General features: G+C 37.1%; 1 protein-coding gene across 1 annotated transcript; it reads left to right on the forward strand.

Moving 5' to 3' along the window:
- Positions 1–8573: 8573 nt before the first annotated feature.
- On the forward strand, positions 8574–11566 carry LOC107552919 (DNA primase large subunit-like; the record flags this gene model as incomplete). The annotated part of the gene is made up of 7 exons (XM_016234951.1): positions 8574–8651; positions 9038–9189; positions 9274–9352; positions 9551–9718; positions 10026–10146; positions 10932–11027; positions 11366–11566. Coding segments are annotated over exons 2-7 (810 nt in total), but the record flags the coding sequence as incomplete, so codon positions are not given.
- Between the last annotated feature and the right edge of the window lie 11755 nt (positions 11567–23321).

Raw genomic sequence — 23321 nt, forward strand, 5'->3', positions numbered from 1 at the left:
CGCGAGCAGGAGCACTGTTTTGAAAGAGAGCGAACGCAAGCTCGCTGATTGTATGGGCTCGAACAGGCTTTATTTATTTTTTTGCTCTTGAAGGAAGGCCAGACTGGGGCTACCAGCATCTCCACCATTTCTGGGAACCACGGCTGATTGGGCCATTTCGGTGCCACTGACAGAACAGATTCCCTTTCCGCTCTGATTTTGCAAAGCACGCGAGGCAGAAGTTTCACTGGAGGAAAAGCATACTTGCGTATTTTCGGCCAGCTGTGAGTTAGTGCATCCACTCCCAGGGGAGTGTGTCAGTGAATAAAACAGCTCCACTGATGCGAAGAGATCCACCTCCGCCTGCCAAATGCACTCCAAATCATACTGACTGTCAAAGGGTGTAATCTCCATTCCCCGTGGATTACCCCACCCCTCGACAGTAAATCCGCGCCGTAATTCAGGCATCCGGGGACATGTACTGCGCGGATGGAGAGGAGGTGTCGATCTGCCCACAGAAGAAGGTCTTTCTCCTGATCACTTGGCCAATAAGAACACCCAAGCGATACAGAGTCATATCGCGCCAAGGGGTCAGCGCATCCCAGCAGTCGCGTGTCATTTTGATGTGCATGGTGCCCGTGAGCCATGCGCTGTGTGGCACCCGGCCCTTTAGCCAGAGCTGAAGCGGTCGCATATGTAGGAGCCCTAGTTTGCACACTGTCGAGGCAGCAGCCATCTGGCCGAGTGTCCTCTGAAAGCATTTCAGTGGGGGAGAGTGCCCTAACTTGAAGACAGCAAGAGAGCTGATCAGTTTTTGTGAGCGCTCCTCCGACAGACACGCTCGCATATTGATAGAATTCAGCTCCACTCCTAAAAAGGAGATGTTTTGGCTCTTTTGCATATTCACAGTCAGCCCTAAGCTCTGAAGATGAGCGAGGAGTCTGAGCTTGTCGGTGAGCAGCACGCTCTCTGATTGGGCTAAGACTAGCCAATCGTCGAGATAGTTCAGGATGCGCATTCCGAGAGAGAACGGCATCCATGCATTTCTTAAACGTACGAGGGGCCAGGGATAAACCGAAGGGCAGGACTGTGAAATGTTACGCTATCCCCTCGAATGTAAATCTCAGGAAACGCCTGTGGCGAGGGGCTACCTGAATGTGAAAATAAGCATCCTTTAAATCCACAGAGATCAACCAATCTCTTGGTCTGATGTGTGAGAGGATTTGTCTCAGCGTAATCATTGTGAGCGAGCGCTTTGAAAACTCACGATTCAGCGGTCCCAGGTCCAAGATTGTGCGGAGTCCGCCGTCTTTGGTTCCAGAAAATAGCGACTGTAGAAGCCGCTCTCACGGTCTGCTAGGGGCACTGTCTCTACAGTGCGTTTTGCGAGGAGGTTGTGTATTTCCTCTCGCAGAACTGAGGCATTCCGCACCCGTACAGTGGACATTAACACACCGTTGAAACGGGGTGGCCTGCGGAAGAACTGAAGTGTAGCCATTCTTTATTGATTTCATAACCCACTCTGATACCCCTGGCAGTGCCTGCCACACTTCTGTGAACTGTGACAGTGGGCGAGGCGGACTGCACACCGTGAAGGATAACTCGCCGGTGGGGGGGGGGCGGGGAGTTTAATACCACACGAGTGTGAGAGTGAGTGATGGGGGAGTGAGAGGAGAATCGCTTTGATATTGAGGTTAGTTGTGTGTTTTTCGACTTTATTGCACTGCATAGTGGAACAGTCAAAACACAAACATGACAATTGCTCTTGCCGCCTGCAACAGGCAGGGGAGCGTGGTGAACACACACAGCAGAGCGAGCAGACTTTTTCAGTTGCTCGTCTTCGGTACTGGGTGTAGATTTCCTCCTCCGAGAGACAGCATCAGTAATGCGGCTTTGATTCCGGTGCCGGTGGCCTGCCGTCTCTGTCAGGGCGGGGTCTCTGGCCCTTCGAGCCTTGACCGCGCTTCGGCCAAGGCTGTCTTGGTCTCACCGCCGGCTCATGTTCGCGCCGAACAGCAGCAGAAGAGGCGTGCGGTCTTCCCGCGCGCTGCGCTGGGGAGGAGCGGGAACGCGCAGGAGGGCCACAAGATTCCCCATGTTGCGGACGATCGTTCGAGCTGTCACCTTCGTCGCTCTGAGGGCCAGATCCGTGGCGCGTCGGAGCTCTTTGAACACTTCAGGGTCCGGCCCGTCCTCATCCAGAAACTTGAGCAGCTTGGCCTGATACACCTGGAGTATCGACATCACGTGCAGTGCTGAAGTTGCTTTGCCCGCCGCGGAGAAAGCCTTGCCGGTGAAGTTTGCGGCCTTGTGGCCATCAGAGAGTTCGATTGGCTCTGCGCAGGAGAGGCAATCGCGAGTCATCCTTGTTTCCGAAGCTCACCGGAACACAGCAGGGGAAGAGAAGGCGTGTCCGCTGCAGCGTGTAGCTCATGGTGAGTAGTCTTGCTGATAGGCTTCTTGCTTCTCGTAGAAGGTTGGCTGAAGAAAAAGATTCTGAATAGATGACGTACAAGCACTGCTTTATATAGAGTGGGAGCCCCTCATATTTCGTGCACTTGAACGCCATTGGCCAGTTCCACTGGCGTGATTCAATAAGGCTTCAGTAGTATTTGGAGGAAAGGGTAATTCCCATGGCAATGTAGAGTGACCGAATCGAAAGGGAACAGTCCTTTTCCCCTCATTGGAAAAGCATGGTGTTGACTCAGAATGGCCTACATAAAATAATTTCTGCCACTCGACAGAGCAACATACATACAAAAACTAAGTCCGTATTGGGTCGGACTGTCCGTACGGTATCTGTGACTGGACAAACGACCCAACGGAATGGCCAGAGGTGTCGTTTCCCGACATTTTTGTTACCTGATTGAGTCTATAGGCAAGAGACAGCTGACGGCTTGTGAAAGTAAACATTTGTTGTTTTGTTTTGCTTAATTTTAATAAAGTGATAAAGACTTGAGTAAAAGCTTGTCGTACTTTTTTATTGATATATTAGAAAAAATATTAACATTGACAAAACAGGTAACATTAAGGTCCACTGAAGCGCCTTGAAATGCGCAGCGTTATGGTGTGTGCTGTAAGTATAGCCTAATCATTTTCACAAATGCATGCGGTAAAATAAAAAGATATAAAATAACATGAAAATATCCCTTACGAAAATTAACCGTGGTTACAACCAAAATCATGGTTACTATAGTTAAACCATGGTAAAAACAACGTTTTGGTGCACTAACCATAGTTTAACCATGGTATTTGTAGTAAAACTGTGGTTATAGGCTACAATTGGTAATAAAAATGCCAAAAAAACATGTCTGGCCTACTATACTTTTACTATAGTAATATCATTGCTCATTTTCGTAAGGTATTGTGTATAATAATATGAATATCAGGGTCCGGGGCCTGCTTCCGACTGTTTGGGACATCTGGAAAATCGATTGTTCGAAGAAGAAAAGATGAACGCTACCATGAGTCCTGTGTTGTGCCAACAGTGAAGCATCCTGAGACCATCCATGTGTGGGGTTGCTTTTCAACCAAGGGAGTAGGCTCTCATAATTCTGCCCAAAAACACTGCCATTAATAAAGAATGGTATCAAAACGTCCTGCAAGAGCGACTTCTAACAACAATCCATGAGCAATTTGGTGATGATCCGTGCATTTTCCAGCATGATGGAGCACCATGTCACAAAGCAAGAGTAATAAACAAGTGGCTCGAAGATCATTACATTGAAATTTTGGATCCGTGGCCAGGCAACTCCCCGGATCTCAATCCCATAGAGAACCTGTGGTCAGTCCTCAAAAGGCGAGTGGACAAGCAGAAGCCCACAAATTGTGATCAACTCCGAGAACTAATAAGGCAAGAATGGATCACCATCAGTCAGGATTTGTCCCAGAAGCTAATATCAGCATGCCAGAGCGAATTGCAGAGGCTAAGAAGAAGAATGGTCAACACTGTTAATATTGACTCATTATATATATTTTTGCCAATAAAAGCCTTTAAAACTTATGATATGCTTATCATTGTTTTTCAGTATACCATAGAAACATGTGGGAAAATAATCTACAAATACTGAAGCAGCAAACTTTGAAAAAACACAAAATGTATGTCACTGCCAAAACTTTTGGCCATGACTGTACATACAGCAAGACTAGGATAACATTTGCCCTCAAATCTCAGGTGTTTTTCAGTTCTTTTGTGTGTCCACCATGTGCTCATTGACTGGGAGTCTAAAGGCCTCAAGATGGGAAGGGTCAAGTCTACTTTTGTTGGTCTATTAAAATACCTTTGACCCAGTTGCCATGGTTTCATTTTCATTCACTATAGCTGTTCAGACAATACCTGCCCCACGCTGTTGTTCACGCCATTTCCATCCATCTGATTTACCCCCTCTCTTGTGAGGTCTGTGCACTCGCGGTGAGCAGTTTTCCCTTGACATCAATTCCCAGAAAGAACAAAGGCAATGTCTGCTCACCTTTAGTGAAAAAATCTCAAAAAATGATTTGTGCACTGCCTGTGAGTCACTGCATTCTGAGAAAGTACAGAAATGATCACACAACCAAGAAAAAAATCATAGTTTGTATGATTTATTTCTTCAGGAGATGAACAATAGAAAGAGCTCAAGATATTCATCCCTTTCTTTCTGATTGGTGTTTGCTTTTGTCACTGGATGCATTCAGTGTCATGTGTTCTGTGACTTCCCAAATCCATTAATTCAGAAATGCAAGTTCACAAAGTTCATTGAGCCAACAGATAATTGCATGGCTCAAATTAAAGCAAACTGGTTAATATTTGATTAACTTTCAAAAGGTACTAATTTTGACCAATTTGATGCTAAGATGTACTAATATGCACCTTTTTGAGAGTGTAAGCACATCTCTTTATTTGTATTAATTTATGAGTAGGAACAATGAGTAGAAGCCATTTTCAAATAATTGTTTCTGTGCGGTATATTTGTATCTTTGCATAATATCCCTTCTTTTTAAAAGGCAGTTCTATTTCCCCCCCATTAATGATGAATGTGCAGAAAATCAAATAGCTTTAGCTAGTTGTACTTGACATTTAGAGAATTTTTTTAATGCTCGAACTTCCTTGTTCTTTGCCCTTTCTCACTGGATGACAGACAGAGGTGTAAAAATACTGACAAACTGAATGCAAAGGGAAAGAATGCATATTGTTTCAAAATGATCTAGCCAAAACATACTTGAATGCAAGTCTGGAATAGTGCTCTAAGACCAGATATTAAACTAAACCCTACCAGAAATTGCATTTTAATTTCAGAAGAAGCTGGTTTTGTTGTTAAGATTTGAGATACAGACTGATTATTGACTATGTTCCCACTTGAGTTAAGTTTGTCCATCTTCAACAAAGTCTGTAATTAAAATATATTTCTTTAGGCCAGATTGTGTTGTGATGAATGATGAATGATGAATGATGAATGACCTGTTGTGTCCAGATTCAGTTTACAACTGAATTGATGTCATTGGCTGGAGAAGTTCAGCCAAGTGTAATTTGATCAGATTATTAGCTTAGTAAAAGAGAAAGATTTTAGTCATGATGACCAGCAAGAACCATTTCCATTGTGAAATGGAAATGTAACTAAGTATACATGATTCAGTTTCACTAGAACTCAAGTAAGTACTTACATTTCTTAAATAATACTTAAGTATAAGGAAGTACAATTACAAAGTATTTACACCTCTGCTGTTCAGTCTTATTTGGAAAAACACCTACTTCTGTTTTAAGTTGGGAGAGAAATGTAAGACTTTTATTCAGCAAGGATGCATTAAATTGATCAAACAATTTTAAAATGTCTTAAGACTTCTGTTTAAAAAAAATGCTGTTCTATTGAACTGTTTATTCATCAAAGTATCAAATATTCAACAGCACAACTGTTTTCAGCATTGATAATAATAAGAAATGTTTCCTGAGCAGCAAATCAGCATATTAGAATGATTTCTGAGTAGTCATGTGACACCGAAGACTGGAGTATTAATGCTGGAAATTCAGCTTCACCATCACAGATATAAAATACATTATATAAATATAATATATAAATATATAAATGTTTGGGTAACACTTTACTTGAAGGGGTGTGCATAAGACTGACATGACACCTTCATAATCATGAAATGACACATGTCATGAATATGAAGGAGGTTTTATGCATGTTTATGACAACTGTCATTATTAACATAGAAAATAGTTATTTTAAATTGTGATAATATTTCACAGTATCCTACTGCTTTTACTGTATTTTTTTATAAAATACAATAAAATGCAGCCTTGATGAGCATAAGAGATTTTTCAAAATCTTACCAACCCTAAACTGTTGAACAGTAGTGTCTAATGTTTTGAACGAAAACTCTGAAGATCCTGTTACACGTCAGTTACATTAACAAATATATTCAAACAGTGCCAGCATTCCCATTTAGTTCCTATCTGCATTAAAATAATGTTTAACATAGCATTTGTTAATATTTAAGTTAATAAAATAAACACCACTACTCTATAGCCAACGGAGGGCAGTATAAGCAAAGAAGCAACATCCTTCTGAGCATGGTTCTGCATGCTATCAGGCAATTTGGGCAGATGGTATTTTAAGTAGGCTAGCATTCAAGAACATACTGATTCTTTTGTTCTTGGATCTTCAGTAACATTAAAAGATTGCCTAAACAAATCATTTCTGGATGTAAAACTGCAGAGGGGTCAAATAATGTGGTTTAGATGGAGCAGGGCCTGCAGGAAGGTGATGAGCCGTTCTGTCTGAGAGGTGAAAGCACAATGAGCTCTCTGACAACAACCCTTAAAGACTGATACAGTCAGCTGGTCTGGCTCAGTCACATGTTTACTGAGTGGTGTGTGGGTTTAATAAGGAAGTACACAGATCTCTATAGTGCAGAATGAACAAGCTGTTGCTGAATATTCTTGTGTAGAATGACACGTGCTGTTGTGAAGCAACAAGCAATATATTTTCAAAGCAAGCAATGCTCACTCCATTAGATATTTATGGAATAAACTCAAACAGCCTTTTTCTTTTTACAATGATGCACATTGAGATGAAGTGAGCTAGAAAGAGCTTAGTGACCACAAAAATGAATGAATGAATCAATCAATAAAAGATCATACGGATATGACAATTGTCTATAACATTGCTTAGAACAATATTGTGGGAATGGAAACACATTATTTAGGGCAAATTTTCTTGGAAGCAACTTTACTCAAGTTCATCTTGTTTTCTATTTGGAAATTAAGTATATCAGATAAATGCATTTCAAATAAATTATTTTTTTATATAGTGCAAAGGCATTCCTATAAGTTACTTACTACAATGCAAGACAGTTAAAATGTATTTAGCCTATTAAAGGTATTTATATGTTATATACCATTTTAAGTAAATCACGGTGTCAAAGGTGTGTTTCATACTAGAAAAAACAACAACAAAATGAAATGAAATTTGTGAAAATGAAATGAAAAATAAAGCATTTTTTTGTTGTTTATGCAGTATTTATGGAACAAAAATGAATCATTTGAGCCTGTTACCAAAACCAGTCTGAAGGATTTGTTCAAGAGAATTGAAAGTGAGTGGACAGTAGGACTGAACTGAACATTTGACGGATAGGGCGAAAAGTTACTTTAAAAGCCGAATAAGAGAAATGTTACAAATAACACGTGCTCTACCTAATCAGTTTATTACTTTATTTGTACGGCAGTTTTATCAACACTTTTCAACCTAAGTTTTAAATGAGTAACCAAAAAGAAAAAAAAACATTAAACTCAAAAATATGTGCTTAAATATAGCTTTTTTTTTAGAACGTCAGGAACCACATGAAAAAAGTAATACGTAACAATGTACAAGAATAGTTGAACTGGTTGTTTGAAATGAACTGTTCAAAAGAACCGATTTCGTGGAAATGATTCAGACATGAATTCACCAACAGAAAACAGAACACAATCCAAAGAGACATTGTTACTGTACCTTATGTCTTGTCTCATTGGGTCTCTTTTTTTGAACGGAAAATTGATTTGCTGGAGAAAAGTGTGGTTGTTACCACAGAAATATCATCTTAGAAATAAGATTAAAGACGTTTCTTATAAGCTTATTCATAGATTTTATCCAGCAAATCATTATTTACAAAAATTTAAAAAAGGAATAAATGTAAATTGTATTTTTTTGTAACGAGTATGAGGAAACTTATTTTGGTACTGTACATACTCGGTTACACTATGGTGTAAGGTCCAAAAATGTATTAGCGAAAATATTCAGAGTTTAAGACCTTCTTCACTCCTATGGAAAAATGTACTTTTTGGTTTTACTGACTATCCTGAGGAACAGTACTTTTACTTAATTAATTTACTTTTTTAATGACCAAATTTCACATTCATAAGTGTACATTTACCAATAAAAAACCCAATTTTATGGTTTTGTTGACTGAAATATTTATATATATATATATTGACAGTATCAGAGACTCTGTGAATAAGAAAGCTGTAAGAACTTTGAAAGTCTGTGAACTTTACAATGTATTTATTTGATTTTATATATACGTACAAGTGTATGTATGTATGTATTGGTGAATTTGAAGAGTGGCGTCATATACCCGCGCTTTGTTTGGAACGTCAGCTCGTTGGCGGGATTCAGGCTTCGGGAAGAGACAGACAGCGATTGTTTTGAGATGTGAGTTTGTTATTAGATGACAGTTACATGTAGTAAATACATAGTTAAGACACCTGATATTATTGTAATATACGTATTTAATGTTAGATACGCATGAGGACATTGGTAACAGAAAGCAAACGATGTTACTTAAACTATGAACTATGTTAGCTAACGTTAGTTAACCTAGCATTATTCAAGTTCAGGAATTATAGTTACTGTTTATGAACTTTCATGAGAGCTGTAACGTTACTGTGGCGTCTGGGTGTGTAATTATTGATCGTCAACTACTTTGTCTTTTTTTTATATATATAATCGCTGCAGGTCTGTCAGTGCTTTTATGTGGGTTTTAAGAGTTGTCACATTGTCCAGTTTTAGTAAACTTATTGTTAAAACAATGTGTCTAGAATTGCAATGCAGTTTTCAGGCAGAAGAAAGAAGCTGATCGGCAGCTCTCAGAATGATCTGTATGACCACTGTCTTCAGTTCTATGGACAGCCTCCTCTGGAAAACATCTCTCTCACTGAGTTTGAAACCTTCGCAGTGGAGAGGCTGAAATGTGAGTCATCTGCATGGCTCAGGTGTTTTTAAGAGCCTTTGAATTAAACATTTTTTTTATATAATTATGATGTGCTTTTTCAAGTGCTCAAGACTGTGGAAAACCTTGGGGTGAGCTATGTGAAAAATTCCGAGCACTACGTCAAGAAATTGGAAGAATTATTGTCCAGCCCTACTATGTACGCAACACACATACACAACTTAAGAAAAGAGGATGGATATTTCATTTGACTATATTTTGCTCATAAGTCATAGAAAATGTAATTTTATGTTGTCTTTTTGCTTTCAAACTCTTTATTTATTTCAGGTTTATTTAACAGGGACAATGCACATCAACAATACATAAATGCACAATGTGCCAGAATTAGCGTACACTGTTTATTTTATAACTCTTTCTTTTCTTTTTTCCCCCAACAATCTGCCCTAATCACCCAGGGTGACCGGAAGGTTCAGGGAGGAACATCTGAATATGAGAAACGAAGAAAAGACCATATCTCCCATTTTATTCTACGCTTGGCTTATTGCCAGACGTAAGTGTTCGTCATGTGTAAATCAGGATGTACTCATACAGATGAATTCATGTGTTTGGTTTGGCCAATTTTTTTTTTTATGTGAACGATTCTATTATTTTGTTTTTGTTTGTGTGCTGAAACTTAAGCTATGAATGTTCATTTATGTAACATTTATAATCTAAGTTCAAGCTAAACAGTTTACAGACCTACATGCAGGGTTTTGCTCCAAAGTCATATTCTTTTAAATGTATGTATTTAAGATCATTTATAGGCAAGTTTTGAAATGTAAGGTATAAATGAACCATATACTTTTATTTCATTTTAGGGAGGACCTGAGACGATGGTTTATCCAACAGGAAATGGATCTTTTCCGTTACCGATTTGGTGACCTTACTTCGAAGCACAAGACTGACTTTTTGCATAAAAATAATTTGAAGTACGAGACGGTGAGACTGCTTTACATATTCATTTAATTGTTGAAACCTCCCACAATTTACTTTCTTTTGATTTTACCAGAAAAATCTGTGTATTTCCTTATTTTAGTTTACAAAAACTGAAAAATAACTGATAAAATTAACTATCAATTTTCATGGTAGATCCATTTACAGAGACAATATGGTATAGTGATTTCTCATCTGTAGGTGTTATTTTCTGTCCTAATCAGATTCAAAACTCTCGTCCAGCTTCCCAATACATTGCTGACTAATCACTTTGTCTAATGTTTTGTAACTGAAACATGGAAATTGTTCATTGCGTGCCCCTGCTAAAACCTTAATTTCACTTTTTATTTCTTATTTAAAAGATCCCATCATGATCATTGGTGTTTTAGATATGTACAGGTCTGGGCAAGTGGAAGATCAGTGTGTTTTCACGTACAGTCCTGTAGGGGGCAGTTGTTCTACACTAAAAACATTGTTCATCATTCAGTTCATGTCTTTCAGTTCCACTCTCTTAACATTTTCCTAATATGATTTCAGAGCTATGCCTGAATGCTCATGTTTTCTAGCCATAAATAAATGCTAATGCCATTATGCCACTGAATAAATGTTAAACAATTAATTTTGTCATAACCTTTTTGCATGATAATTTAATCTGCTGTTTTTCTTTCAATTTGCACTCTGAATTGTGGCGATAAATGCTTTTTGTCTTTGCCAAATGTTGTCCGTGCTTTAGCTCTTCTAGTTCAAGCTAAATGTCAGCTGTGCAATTTGTTTCCCCTTTCATTTTACAGGTAAGTGCAGAGGAAAAGAAGAGCCTAAAAGACAAGCTCATCACCTCCAGTTATGGATTAAGTGGAATCACAGTGGAAGAATATGACTTCTACAAAGTAAGTTAACTGTAACATCTTCATTATAAAAATGATACAGAGTTCTGAAAAGCTATTTAATGCTGAGTCTCTGTAACTTTGTAAAAATAAAAGAAGGGACACTAGAAAGGTTCATTTTAAATCATTACATTTATTTAAAACAAGTTAAAGTTTATATTGCATATTCCATGGCTTATAAATGCTTGTCTAAACTAGAATGAGATATTATTAGAATTTATTTATTGACCCTTTTGTTAATCATTTAAAATAAGCGTAAGCTGTAACATTTTAACATTTTGTATGTGCAGTAAATTTAAAAATTATTAATAAAGTATATAACTTATTGTTCTGTGTCAAAGGTCCCATTTCAGGATGCCCTGGATTTAGTGCGCACAAGGAAAGTCTACTTGCTGGCTGGAAATGCCTACATTCCCCACCACGAAATTGTCACGATTGTCCTTAATGACTTCCGAACAAGACTGTCCAAAGCACTTGCGGTAAGTAACAAAATTGGAGCCCCATCCACACAACAATCAGTGTTCACCACTAGAGAATCATTTGTAAGTGGCGAGATGGATGTTGTAAACGGGGCCTGTGCTATGTTACTTTGAAGGAAGGCATTATTAGGAGGGATTTTACATTTGGTTTTAATTGAGAATGGTTTCAGATTCACTCAGAGTTCAATAATACAAAACTACCCACATTTAACTTGTATTCCTTCACTAAAACTTAAAGGTTTCCTATTTAAAGGGTTCATAGGGGGGTTATTGTAAGCTACAGAAACAGAGCTTGTAGCTCACAGTTAGAGTTGATAGGGGAGCTGCGTTAAGGTGGTCTTCGAAGTTAGGTAGAAAGGTAACGCAATCGAGAGATTATAGCAGTCATGAAATTGCTTTTTTTTAAGGTGTAGAAGAGTGGGCGAAAGAGATGATAGTTTGGAGAGGCTTAATGTAAAGTGCTTGATGGCACACACTGAGAAGTCATGGGTCATTTCCACCCTCAGACGAGATTAAAAGGTGACTAGAAGATCGAGGAGGTGACAGGGAGGGTTGTTGGTCAGGAAATCAAAAGCAGCTTTTCTGTTAGCTCCTGCCAAGATTGCTGTAACCCACAGTGGAGGCATCTTGTTTTTCTTTTACCCCAACCCTGCCAAATGGCAGCAAAATGTGCTTCCCTGCGATAGGCTATTATCCTTTGAAAGACAACGCATGTGTTTGTATTCCTACCATTGAGTTTCTCCCCTTGCATCATATTTAGAATGCATGTTAATGTAATGTGTGTCTGGATATTCCCAGCAGACGGCACATTGAGGGCTTTTCATGCTTGAGCTTTTCTGATTCCTTGTTGTCTTTTGTGCAGCAGCACAAGCACAAATATTGAAGTGCACAGGATCAAACAGGCTCTAATCTTTTGAAAATAGTCAGGCACTGTACTGGAAATGCTAAATTAAAGAAATGTATTACAATACATATGCACACTTATGGGGTCAGTAAGGTTTTTTTATTTTTTATTTTTTGAAGAAATAATTTTATTTAGCAAGAATGCATTAAGCGGATATAAAAGTAAATCATTTATAATGTTATAAAATATAAAAAATAAATGCTGTTCTTTTAAACTTTATATTCACCAAAGAATCCTGAAAAACATGTATCATGGTTTCCACAACATTGATGATAACAAAAAGAAGAAATGCTTCTTGAGGATATTAGCAAATCATCAAATTAGAATGATTTCTGAAGGATCATGTAACACTGAAAACTGGAGTAATGCTGCTGAAAATTCAGCTTCGATCACAGGAATGAATTGCATTTTAAAAAAGAAAACCGCTATTACTATTTTCTGTTTTTTGATCAAATAAATTCAGAATTTGTGAGCATAGTAAACTTCTTACAGAAACATTAAAAACGTCTTACTAACCACAAATATTTATTTATGTTTATATTTACATTATTTACTTAATGTAGATAAAGCAGTTTAAAAGATCTACAGTGGTCTGTTTTTCTATCAAGGTTTTGTTAAGCATGAGCTCACCGGTTATTTTATTGAGGTTGTGTATAAAATAACACTCTAAATATGAAGTGCAGTTTAAATCTTTCATTCATCTGCAGAACGGTGTTGTGGCTGTTAAGGTAATAGTTTGTTTGTCATCTTCTCTCCATTAATATCCGAAATTCAAATGTGAGTGTCTAATGGTAAACAATGCAGCAGCAGCAGGTTTAATTGCTGCTATAACTGGAGAAATTAAAATGTGCGCAGGATATAGGGAACAATAATAAATCGGGCAGCTTTTTGAACTAAGATTACTTAACAACATTAGTCTGCCCAGCTTGGGTTTAATTGGGCATTTTAATTGAAACTGGGGAACGGTTGTGTTTGGTTGATCACTGGTAAGTGGAGAAGAGACAGGCTTTGTGCATTTAGTGCTGGCATGTAGTCTGCATAAATTTCCTTGTGCTTCTGGGATTGAACGTTCTTTGTGCTAGTTGAAGATGTTTTTAGGAAATGTGTTTTGTGCCATGCTGTTTCTGAGTTTTGTGTTGCACCTGAATGTTGGGCATTAAGATGTGTCATAGATGGATAATGCAAAATTAAGAAAGTCTCATCTTAGCATGGTAAATTATCTTTCAGCTTGGCAGATTTTTCTCTTTTCGTCATCTACATGCCATCTCGTCAAGGCTGGCCGTCATAGTGAGTCTGCCAGGCATTTGGACAGCTGGTGGGATGGGTTTTATTTCAGCAGAATGTTCTCTGAGAAAAGTCATTTGAATTATTATTCGGTAAGCTCTTGTCTGACCGAAGCAGAGAACAGACACTGCTAGTCAACAATCTCGCTCCTGCCAGTATATTGAAGATGTATAAGCCTCTGCAATAATCCATCCTGGCTAATGAAAACATATGCTGCCTGCACTTTTTTTTTTTTTATTCAGGATGGCCACACTGGAAGAAAATGAAATGTGTCAATCTTTGTATTCCTGTCGACTCCATAAATCAGGCTTGGAATGGGTCTTTTATGATACTCAGAATCATTTCCAGTGAGATTGTCTAAAATCAATTGCTTGGTTGAAAATCCTTAGTTTAACTCTGAAACTCCATTTTAGTAGAGCTGCCACTGACCAGTAATTGTTGCAGGGGAGTATTTCCAAAAGTGATAGAATGCATTCATTCAGTTTATTATTATTTATTTTTTTTATGTAAGGTAAAGGATAACAGGGTTAGATAAGACTAAATTAGGCTTTAAACCAGAATTTTGGGTTGTTACATGGACTAAATTGACCATTGAACCAGTTTCTTGGCCATTGAGAAGATTTTGAGGTTTTATAAGGGTGGCCTGTTGTCTTTCCAGGCTAATGCTGCATTGCCATTGAACATTTTACATTAATTTTAATGTTTTTTAAACAGGTTTTCTTTCCCCTTTGTTTTTGTGCTGTATTCTAGTTTTATTTAATTTTTAATTTTTTTGGAAATTCTGATATGTCGCCAAGATAATGGGCCTCATGTACGAAACGAACATACGACAGAAAATTGGGCATACGGTCGTTTCAATGCAAAACTTGGAATTTATCAATATGGATGTGAGCGGTGGCTACGATCAAATCTCACGTCTGGTCTCAGCTCGTGTACGCAAGTTTTTGAGTTACCTGAACTTGCGCAGAGCATAGTAAATATGGTGGAGAGTTGTAGATTGACAGCATTTTGTTCATTTTTATATTCCTGACCGTCAAACGAAGCTCATTAGTCGATCATTAACCAGTAAGATTAGAATGTCTTTTTTTTTGTTATTGTTGTTTTGTACCGGGCTTTAGCTTTATATGCGCGAATAGCAGCATAAACAAGACCGTGAGGATTCAATCGTCGCATATTTATCAACATACGATCATTCGAACGATGAGATTGGCGGCACACGAATGTTTCATAAATCACACGTGAACTCTGTCGTAAGTTGATTTGTGCGCACAGATCTGCGCTAGTTTCTACGTTAGATTGATAAATGAGGCCCAATGTTATTTAGCTGGCTAACATACTGTTGGTTTAACATGCTGATAAAAATCTGTTTAAAATTGTGCCATTGTAAAGAATGTAAGTCCATCCCTCACAGTCTAGTTTTATTTGTGTTAAATTCAATATGGAGTCTCAACTGATTAAGGTCTACAAATAGATCTATAAATGATGTTGATCTGTGTCTGGATGGTGGGCATTGCAATTTTAGTGCTCATGCCCCATGTTTCATTGACTGCCTGACAAACTCGCTGAAATTTAGTTTCTTTGGAAAGTTTCAAAGGTTCTCCTGTCAGGCAAGCTGCAACTTGCCAATTATGATTTGAAAGCCTTGCGTCGTATTCGGTTTTTAAAAGAGCGGTCACCAGCCAGCAGAACGTGGTGAAATACAAAGGTAGTCATGTAGAGTTAATTGTGTCCATGACGAACAAACAGAACATCTGGCATGGAGATCCGTTCTTAATCAAAGCTGAGCTGCGGCTTATGGTCCGACATTTACAGCACTATTTCCATCAAAGTCAATGTAATTCCCTCTCGTTGTTCAAAAGTCATCATGGATGAAGCGGCTCGCTCTGCAAATATTCAGCACTTTTTGAAAATAAGACCTCTAATATAATGAGACTGTCCATTGATGGAAATTATTATTAGCCTGAGCCTTATAAAGCATGTTAAAGACTTGACCATCTCACTAATTCTTTTTCTGTCATATTGGTAATGAGGTTTGGTTTAAAGCTTCAGTGTTCTTGACTTTCACACTGTTCCTATGATTCTTTTTCTATGTGCTTTTCAGGGCTCGATATTACTTTTTTTTGCTGGTCAGTCCAGTAGTTCAGTTTTTAAGTAGTTCAGATGATTTATTCAGTCATGTTTACAATAACCACACATTTGCTGGAAAACAATGGTATACTCTGAGGCACATTTGTCATTTTAAACCCATCCAGATGCTTCTTAAGCTATCGCAAATTCTGTCTTTCAACATAACCTCACATATGCCAGCCATTTATAACGTTATCTTGGTTACATTAGCTTACATTAGCATCTTTTTCAACAACGATGTTCACTTTATCACAAGAAACCAAATGTTTAAGTTTGTAAGACATAAAAAGACACATACATGCCTAACAAACGTATGATGTAGTGACATTTCAGCAGTGGCCCGGGCAAGTGGCAGTTCCATCAACATGCTGAAGACCTCCTTCAAAAGCAGCCAGCCATCCGTATTGTTGAGCTTTGCTTCTTTAAAAATTGGTGCTTGTACTCCAGAAAATGTGAAAATTAATTAGTTAGTTATGTTTACTCTGGACTTTATAGATTTAATCACCAGCCAAGTTTGCTGACTTGATCGTGTCAGTGTTCTTTTTCTCATTTAACAGAGCTAGTCCTACTTATGAATCTAAAAATATCATAAGTGCACTCTTTGTGCAGTTTTAGATATTTGAAAGTTAGGTTAGATTTTGTGTTTATTCGAGAGTTGTAACTTTAATTAATTTGGCATAAAGTAATACTGGTTTAATTAACTCTAAATACTTCAGAAAGGAATCAAATAAGTTCTAAAACATCTTTTCACTTTTTTTAGTCTTTGTAAAACAAAGAGAAGCTATACACATATAGTGAAGACTGCTGGATGAATTCAGTTCGGTCATCTAGGGATGACAGAATAGGATTTAAAAAAAATTCTCATTCAGTCTCTCAGGCTCTCATTGTCTGCTGTATACACTGCCATTCAAAAGTTTGAGGTCAGTAAAAAAAAATTTCAAAGAAATAATATTTTTGTTCAGCAAGGAACTTTTACATCGTTACCATCAAAAACAAAACTGTTTCAAATAAATGCTATTACATATAGATCTAAATCTTACTGACCCCAAACTTTTGAATGGTAGTGTATAAGGAAATAAATAAGACATTTCATGATCTAATATTCTCATATGGCACACCCCTAGATTGAATTTTGACTGCAATAGGCTTCAGCGAGAGTACCTTTGCTCTATTCATGTGATAAGATTGTAAATGGCCACCAACGATATTCACTTTTAATCAGTTTCTTCAAACTGAGTGACTTTAGGATCTTCGGTTTAATTTTGTGAAGTGTTTCTTTTTATCACCAGGTTGTGAAATATTACTTTGTCGCTAGGCATCACACACTTTTCGAAAGTATAGCTTGACCTAATTGAGTTTCACCTAGGTAGAGTAGAAAAACACAAGCACTTCCACTCTGCCTGTCAAGGATTCAATTGAAGCTGTCAATCCAGGGCCCAATTTTAGCCATTTGGCTGTAGCTGGCATGTCTGGCTGGGGCTGTGGAGGTGCCGATGGATGGATGGACACATGCTGAAGAACATGCAATGGCAAACTCTCAATCTTGCTGGGTCCTTCCGTAACTGAATGGCCATCTTGAACAGTTGAAGGTTTATTTTCCCTTGTCCGCTCGGGTGATTAATGAGCAAGCATGGTTGTTGTGTGTCCAGACGAAGGGCTGATGTATTCCTCACTTCCATTATCTGATCAATGCGGAGGGACTCTGATAACAGCTTGAGTCTACAAACAAAGCTTGGGGATTGGCTCAGATATATATTTTTTTTGGAAAGTGGTTATGCATCAGTGGGTAATGAGTATCTGTTTCACACTGAATAGTACAATATTTAACTATCTTAATTAAGTCAAGTATTTAAATAAAATTCCCTCATGGATATTAATCAGTTGGCTTATAAATGAACTTAAATTAACTATATATGCAGCCATGTGATAATACTGTCTGCTAGTGCATTAAGCAGTAAATTATAACAGGATTGTTAATGGATGGATAAATGCACATTAATGATTTTGAATTGAACCTTCAGTGCAAAATCTATTAAAAATAATTCTAAAAATCTATTAAAAATAAAGATAATTTAATCATAAAATTACTATTGTTTTGCATTAACAAGTGCAGTTACTCATAATGCATGTTTATGTCTTGGTAATGCATATGATAGTAAAGCACTTAGCTTCAGTTGGGAAGCATACAAAATTAACTTTAATAACAGTAATGTGAAATCTAATTTAATATGAAAAATGTATATATTCTACTCTTATTAAACATACCATAATTCTTCTATAGTATTATGCTTAACTGACCAACTTCAGTGATTATAAAAAGAGCCCTCTTTACTTGCTTTATGTGATTCAGTCACAAATTTGTGCTTTTCAAGATACTTTGTGACTTTTCTTACTTCATACACATGAAAAGTTCAAAACTTTGACAAACTTGAATTTTATATTTTATAATGGTGATTTTATAATATCAAAATATAAAGCAAACAAGTGGAAATTAATTTCTAATAAGCCAATAAGTGCTCCTCTGCTGCCATCTACTGGTTATAATAGTAATTTGATGTCTATACATTTTATTTTAAATAAGTGTTTGTTTACCTCAATATTTTGGTCATCCCATTAAAAATGACATTTAAATTGGATCGTTTTTAGAGCTTTAAAGTGCTGGAAATAGTTGTGAAGTTGAAAAGTGTTTGAATTTCTCTCTCAAAAAGGTTGTACAAGCCCTTAAATGAATAATGTAATAACATTTGACTATTTCTGACACAACACAATGGTTATAGTTAGCGTTACTACTAGGGATGCACCGATATGAAAATTTTGGCCGATACCGATAACCGATTATTCTTTATTTTTGAAAGCCGATAACCGATATGTTGGCCGATAAATCTATATCCAAATTGTTATATACTTTTTGAGAGCCTGATTACAAAAATCAGGTCATTGTCTCATCATTAAAAGCCACATCCCGAACACTTCAACATAAGCAGCCTAGTTTGAACGGTGTACGTTTTAAAAATATTTTTACTCTCCCATTACCAAATTTAGTCATAAAAAAGTCTTACAAATAAATAAAATTATGCATAAATAATGCAAACAAGTCACTGGACATCATTACACGTGTAAAGAATCAAAATGAATGCGCCATAGATCAATAAAACGGAATAGCCTCTGCACGGACAATAATTAAATGATTTTAATTACTAAACCATACTGTTGATGAAAATAATAAGAGAACAATACAAGTGGTTGTTGTTATTAATAATATACCAATGATTTTGAAACTTCTGTTTTTTTGACGTACGTAGCGCTGTTTGATCTGTTTATTTTCTGCTCCGAATTCTGAGCATAATTGGAATTCTTCTCACTAGATCTCGCAGCAACCTTATTATTCATTCTGCGGCGAATTTAAACGCTTCTCACTGGATCTCGCAGTGCTGTGCAGTAACAGTGTCACGAGATCAACACTGGTTGGTTCCCGAGTAAACCTGTTCTGAGTTTAGACCAGTTTGTGCGTGCGTTGCCCTTAATTATTGGTCCGAGCTGATAAACGGTTTCGTTGACTTTTCTCATATGCAACAGAAATGGCAGCGCTTAAAATACAGTGAATAAAAGTTTATATGAATGTATTCTCTGAGAGAAACTGACACTTTTTAGAAACGTTTACATGGTATTTTCTTTTCATCTTGCCTCTATGCATTAATGCGTAATATGCATTGTTCAATGTAACGTAATGTTCCTGTGGCTCAGTGGTAGAATATTGCGTTAGCAGCACAAAGGTCGTGGGTTCAATTCTCAGGGAACACACATACTGATAAAAAATGTATAGCCTGAATGCACTGCAAGTCGCTTTGGATAAAATTTAGATTTTTTTTTTATTATTAATTAATATATTAAAGTAGTGTTCATAAGCGCAGCTCTGCTTTGTTTACAGCGATAACCAGGAAACACTATCATTGCTGTTCATAAGCGCCACCTGCTGTCAGAGAGTGAATCTGCGTCTCATTCAGCTCGTCTGCTGTTTCGTTCAGATATGTTTTATGTAGTATAGTTTCACAAAACTAAAGTCAGACCATTCTGTTTTTGCTTCAAATTTTGAAATTATACACTCTAATTTAGATAAAAAACTACTCATGCTGCATGTATGCTGCATCTTTGTTTGGATCATGATTAAAATCCAGTGGTTGCCTCTAATTTTAAATGGAAATAGCACAGACAAAGCCTTAGTTTGTTCATATAAGATTTATTTTATTTGTACTCCAGAAAATGTGAACTTACATGTTTGTTTTGGGATTTGTTTTAAAATTTCAATTTAGTTTAGTTATATTTCAATTTCACAAAGAAACTTGTCGCAATAGCCTAATAAAACAACACCTTTTCATTTAGGCTACTGTATAATGTCTTCAATCTCATTTTGTAAAAAAAAATCGTGAGAAAATCGAATCGTGAAATCAAAATCGTGACTTGAATCATGAGTTGAGTGAATCCTTACATCCCTAGAAACTAGAACGTTTTTGCGTTGTAATGCAATGGCATCTAACTGGAGTGGCAACACTTATGTCAATGAGGCCATTCAAGCACTGGCTTATTTCACCAAACATCTTGAGGCAGTGTGGTGAGAATGTGTAGTTAAACACATCCGCTTCTATATTTTTAATTGTCTTTTAGTCTCGTGCTAGACCTTCTACCGACAAGTTTGCAGTCCAGTGGTCTTGTGCTGTTGTTTTATGAATCTGTAATGCCAGGCTGGAGATCTCTCCCACTCTGTACTGTGCCAAATGTCCTGATGAATGCTGGAGGAGAGCGATGACCTCCTTGCGGGATCCAGATAACAAGATTGATTTGGGTTCTTTGTCGGCAAGTCTTGCCTGGGATGTAATGATGTGAGCGCTCCATGCATTTATCAAAGCTCCGCTTGTAGTCTTGTCTTCGGTGTCTCCCCTCTTGCTTAAATGCAGAACAGGGAGCGCTTTAAGTAGTTTCCGATCTTTAGGGAAGATGGGAGCCTTCGGGCATGTTTTGTACAAACCGTTCCAGAGTACAAAACCAATAATCATTTTAAAAATATTTCTGGCATTGCACACAGGTGTCAGTTTCATGCCACAGATATTATTAGAAACAGACATTGACAATTAACAGGATTTTTATTTGTGTGATTTTTATTCTATTCATTGTTTTGCCTGCACAGTAGCTGCAAATTAATTGTGAAATAGAGTAATTGAGAAAGCACGATGCATGGAAATTTGCAAAATAGTTTAGTAATGAAGTTAAAGATTCATAATGTGCCATTTGAAATATCAAACGGATGAATGTTTTTACAATAATCCGCCTATTTTATGTTTGTGTCAATATACAGAATAATGCGTTTTGAATTATGAACGGAGCTCTTCATTAGATGGTAATGATCTTGTGTGAATTATTCATTTTATTATAGACTGGACTAACATTTAAATTTATTGCATGCATTTTATACTGCTAATTTCTTTATTTAAGCCTTGAGAGGATGTTAATGTGACATTATGGATCGTTAAAGAATTTGAAAGTGGCAGCAAAAGTACAGCATTAGGTCTTTCTCTTTTGGAGGTGAAATATTTCCAAGAAGAACGCTTCTCACACTCTGTGCACCTCTCAACACCGCCCACTTGTCAAACGCGGTTGTCGCTTCAATTTTCCAATTTTCCTCTCACAAAAAGCCAGGGCTTCTGAAAGGCACTTGAATATAAATATTTTAGGGTTGTAATTATTTGAGGGGGACGTATTGATGTTTAAATATTTAAGGCTTCATCTCTCAGTATGCTGTGACAGTATTTAGAGGGGTTCTCAAACTATCTTATTGCACAAACTCAGACGTCTGTTACAGCATCAGATTATAGCTCAAGTATGAACGGGTAATTGTATTTTCAGCTGTTTTATTAGCATCTTTATTTCTGGTTTGATGCTGGATCTACATGCTTGACATTCGTCACACTTCAGTGGAACACTTTAAGGATGAATTTGCAGTTTGTTGATGATAGGGTAGTCATGTCATTTAATTTGTAATTGAATGTTAGTTTTCACTCATAGTAATGGATTCAGTCTAGGAAATAGTGTTAAGAATTGTATATTTCTCTCTGTTGTTTCAGAATAGGTCATAGGAATTTTATTATAGATGAAATGACTGTTTACCAAAACAACTGTCCAATAAGTGTTGCTTGTGTGATGTTGCACCAATGTACAAACTCTGAATTTGCAGATGACTTATTTTAATTTCCAAAAAGCAACCACTATGAATAAAATTTTATAAATATTAAAATTCTAGAAATATCAGAGCAACTTTCTGTTATATAATGGGACCTTTTTTAAAATTTATTTTGTATGTATTTTATGTTAATAACATGTACAAAGTCAGCTATTAATTCAATGATCATCAGCATCAATTTGTTACTTGTGCGCTGATGTGTGTATTTTGGCAGTAAAGGTCAGAGCATGTGAGCGGAGCGGAGTGGTAATATTTCCTTAAGAGCGCAGAGCGCCTTTCTGAAGATTCCGCTCCGCTCGCTCAAAACGCTCAGCGCCGCTCGCTCAACCCAGAATGCCGTTTGGTGATTTGCTTGTTCGAGATCGAGAATAGTAGAGCAGTTATGGAGTTCAGATATTGTTTCAACGAAGTTGCAAGCCTTATACATAAATGTAAAGTTTTTGTAAAGATCTACACACATTTCATCTCGTGTGTGTGTGCGTTTGTGTTTTAATGAGCCTGTTTTGAATGTTCTATTGCACAACAACTGCAGCTATTTTCACGGAAATAAAGTTAACGAAAATCAAATACACTTTTTCAGTTTTTGCATTTTAGGTAGGTTTGCTAAGGTTAGATTCATATATTTAATAAAATTTAATTAATACATTACAATTAATAAAATTTAGAAGAATGTAAGAATTTCGCTCTGAAACATGATAATTGCTATTTATCAGCATGCTTAATTTTAGACAATAATCCAAGAATTTCGTTACAAACATTAAACAATTAGGCCTACTAGAGAAATTTTATGTCGGAGCGGGATCTGAGCGAGAATTGGTTCACGGTGAGCGTGAGCGGAATATTAACGGAGCGCTTTCTTGGGTGGTTGGAGCGACTGAGCGGAGCGCACGTACATAGAGCGGAAAACGTAGCGGAGCGTCACACCGCTCCGCTTCGCTCACATGCTCTGGTAAAGGTCATATATCAAGTCTGCTGGATAATATATATATATACTGTGCAGGATACAGTGGCAGAGGGAAAGTGCTAGTCTGTTCGGTTGCTTTGTCTAGTGCAGGGGTTTTCAAACTGGGGTTCAGAAATTTCAGCATTTAGCAAATATTTAATTCTGTTTTTTCGAGTTGTTACTCATGAGATGAGTTGTTAATAATATAATTAATCCTGATTGTTTAGTTCAAGTTTCTCGCAGTAAGAAATTAAGTTGTGCATATAGAAATAGTGCATATAGTTGAATTATTATTTTTTAAAACATATTTACTGTTATTATAATTAAG

This window comes from Sinocyclocheilus grahami, unplaced genomic scaffold, assembly GCF_001515645.1.
Source record: "Sinocyclocheilus grahami isolate Dianchi unplaced genomic scaffold, SAMN03320097.WGS_v1.1 scaffold461.1, whole genome shotgun sequence".
Taxonomy (NCBI): domain Eukaryota; kingdom Metazoa; phylum Chordata; class Actinopteri; order Cypriniformes; family Cyprinidae; genus Sinocyclocheilus; species Sinocyclocheilus grahami.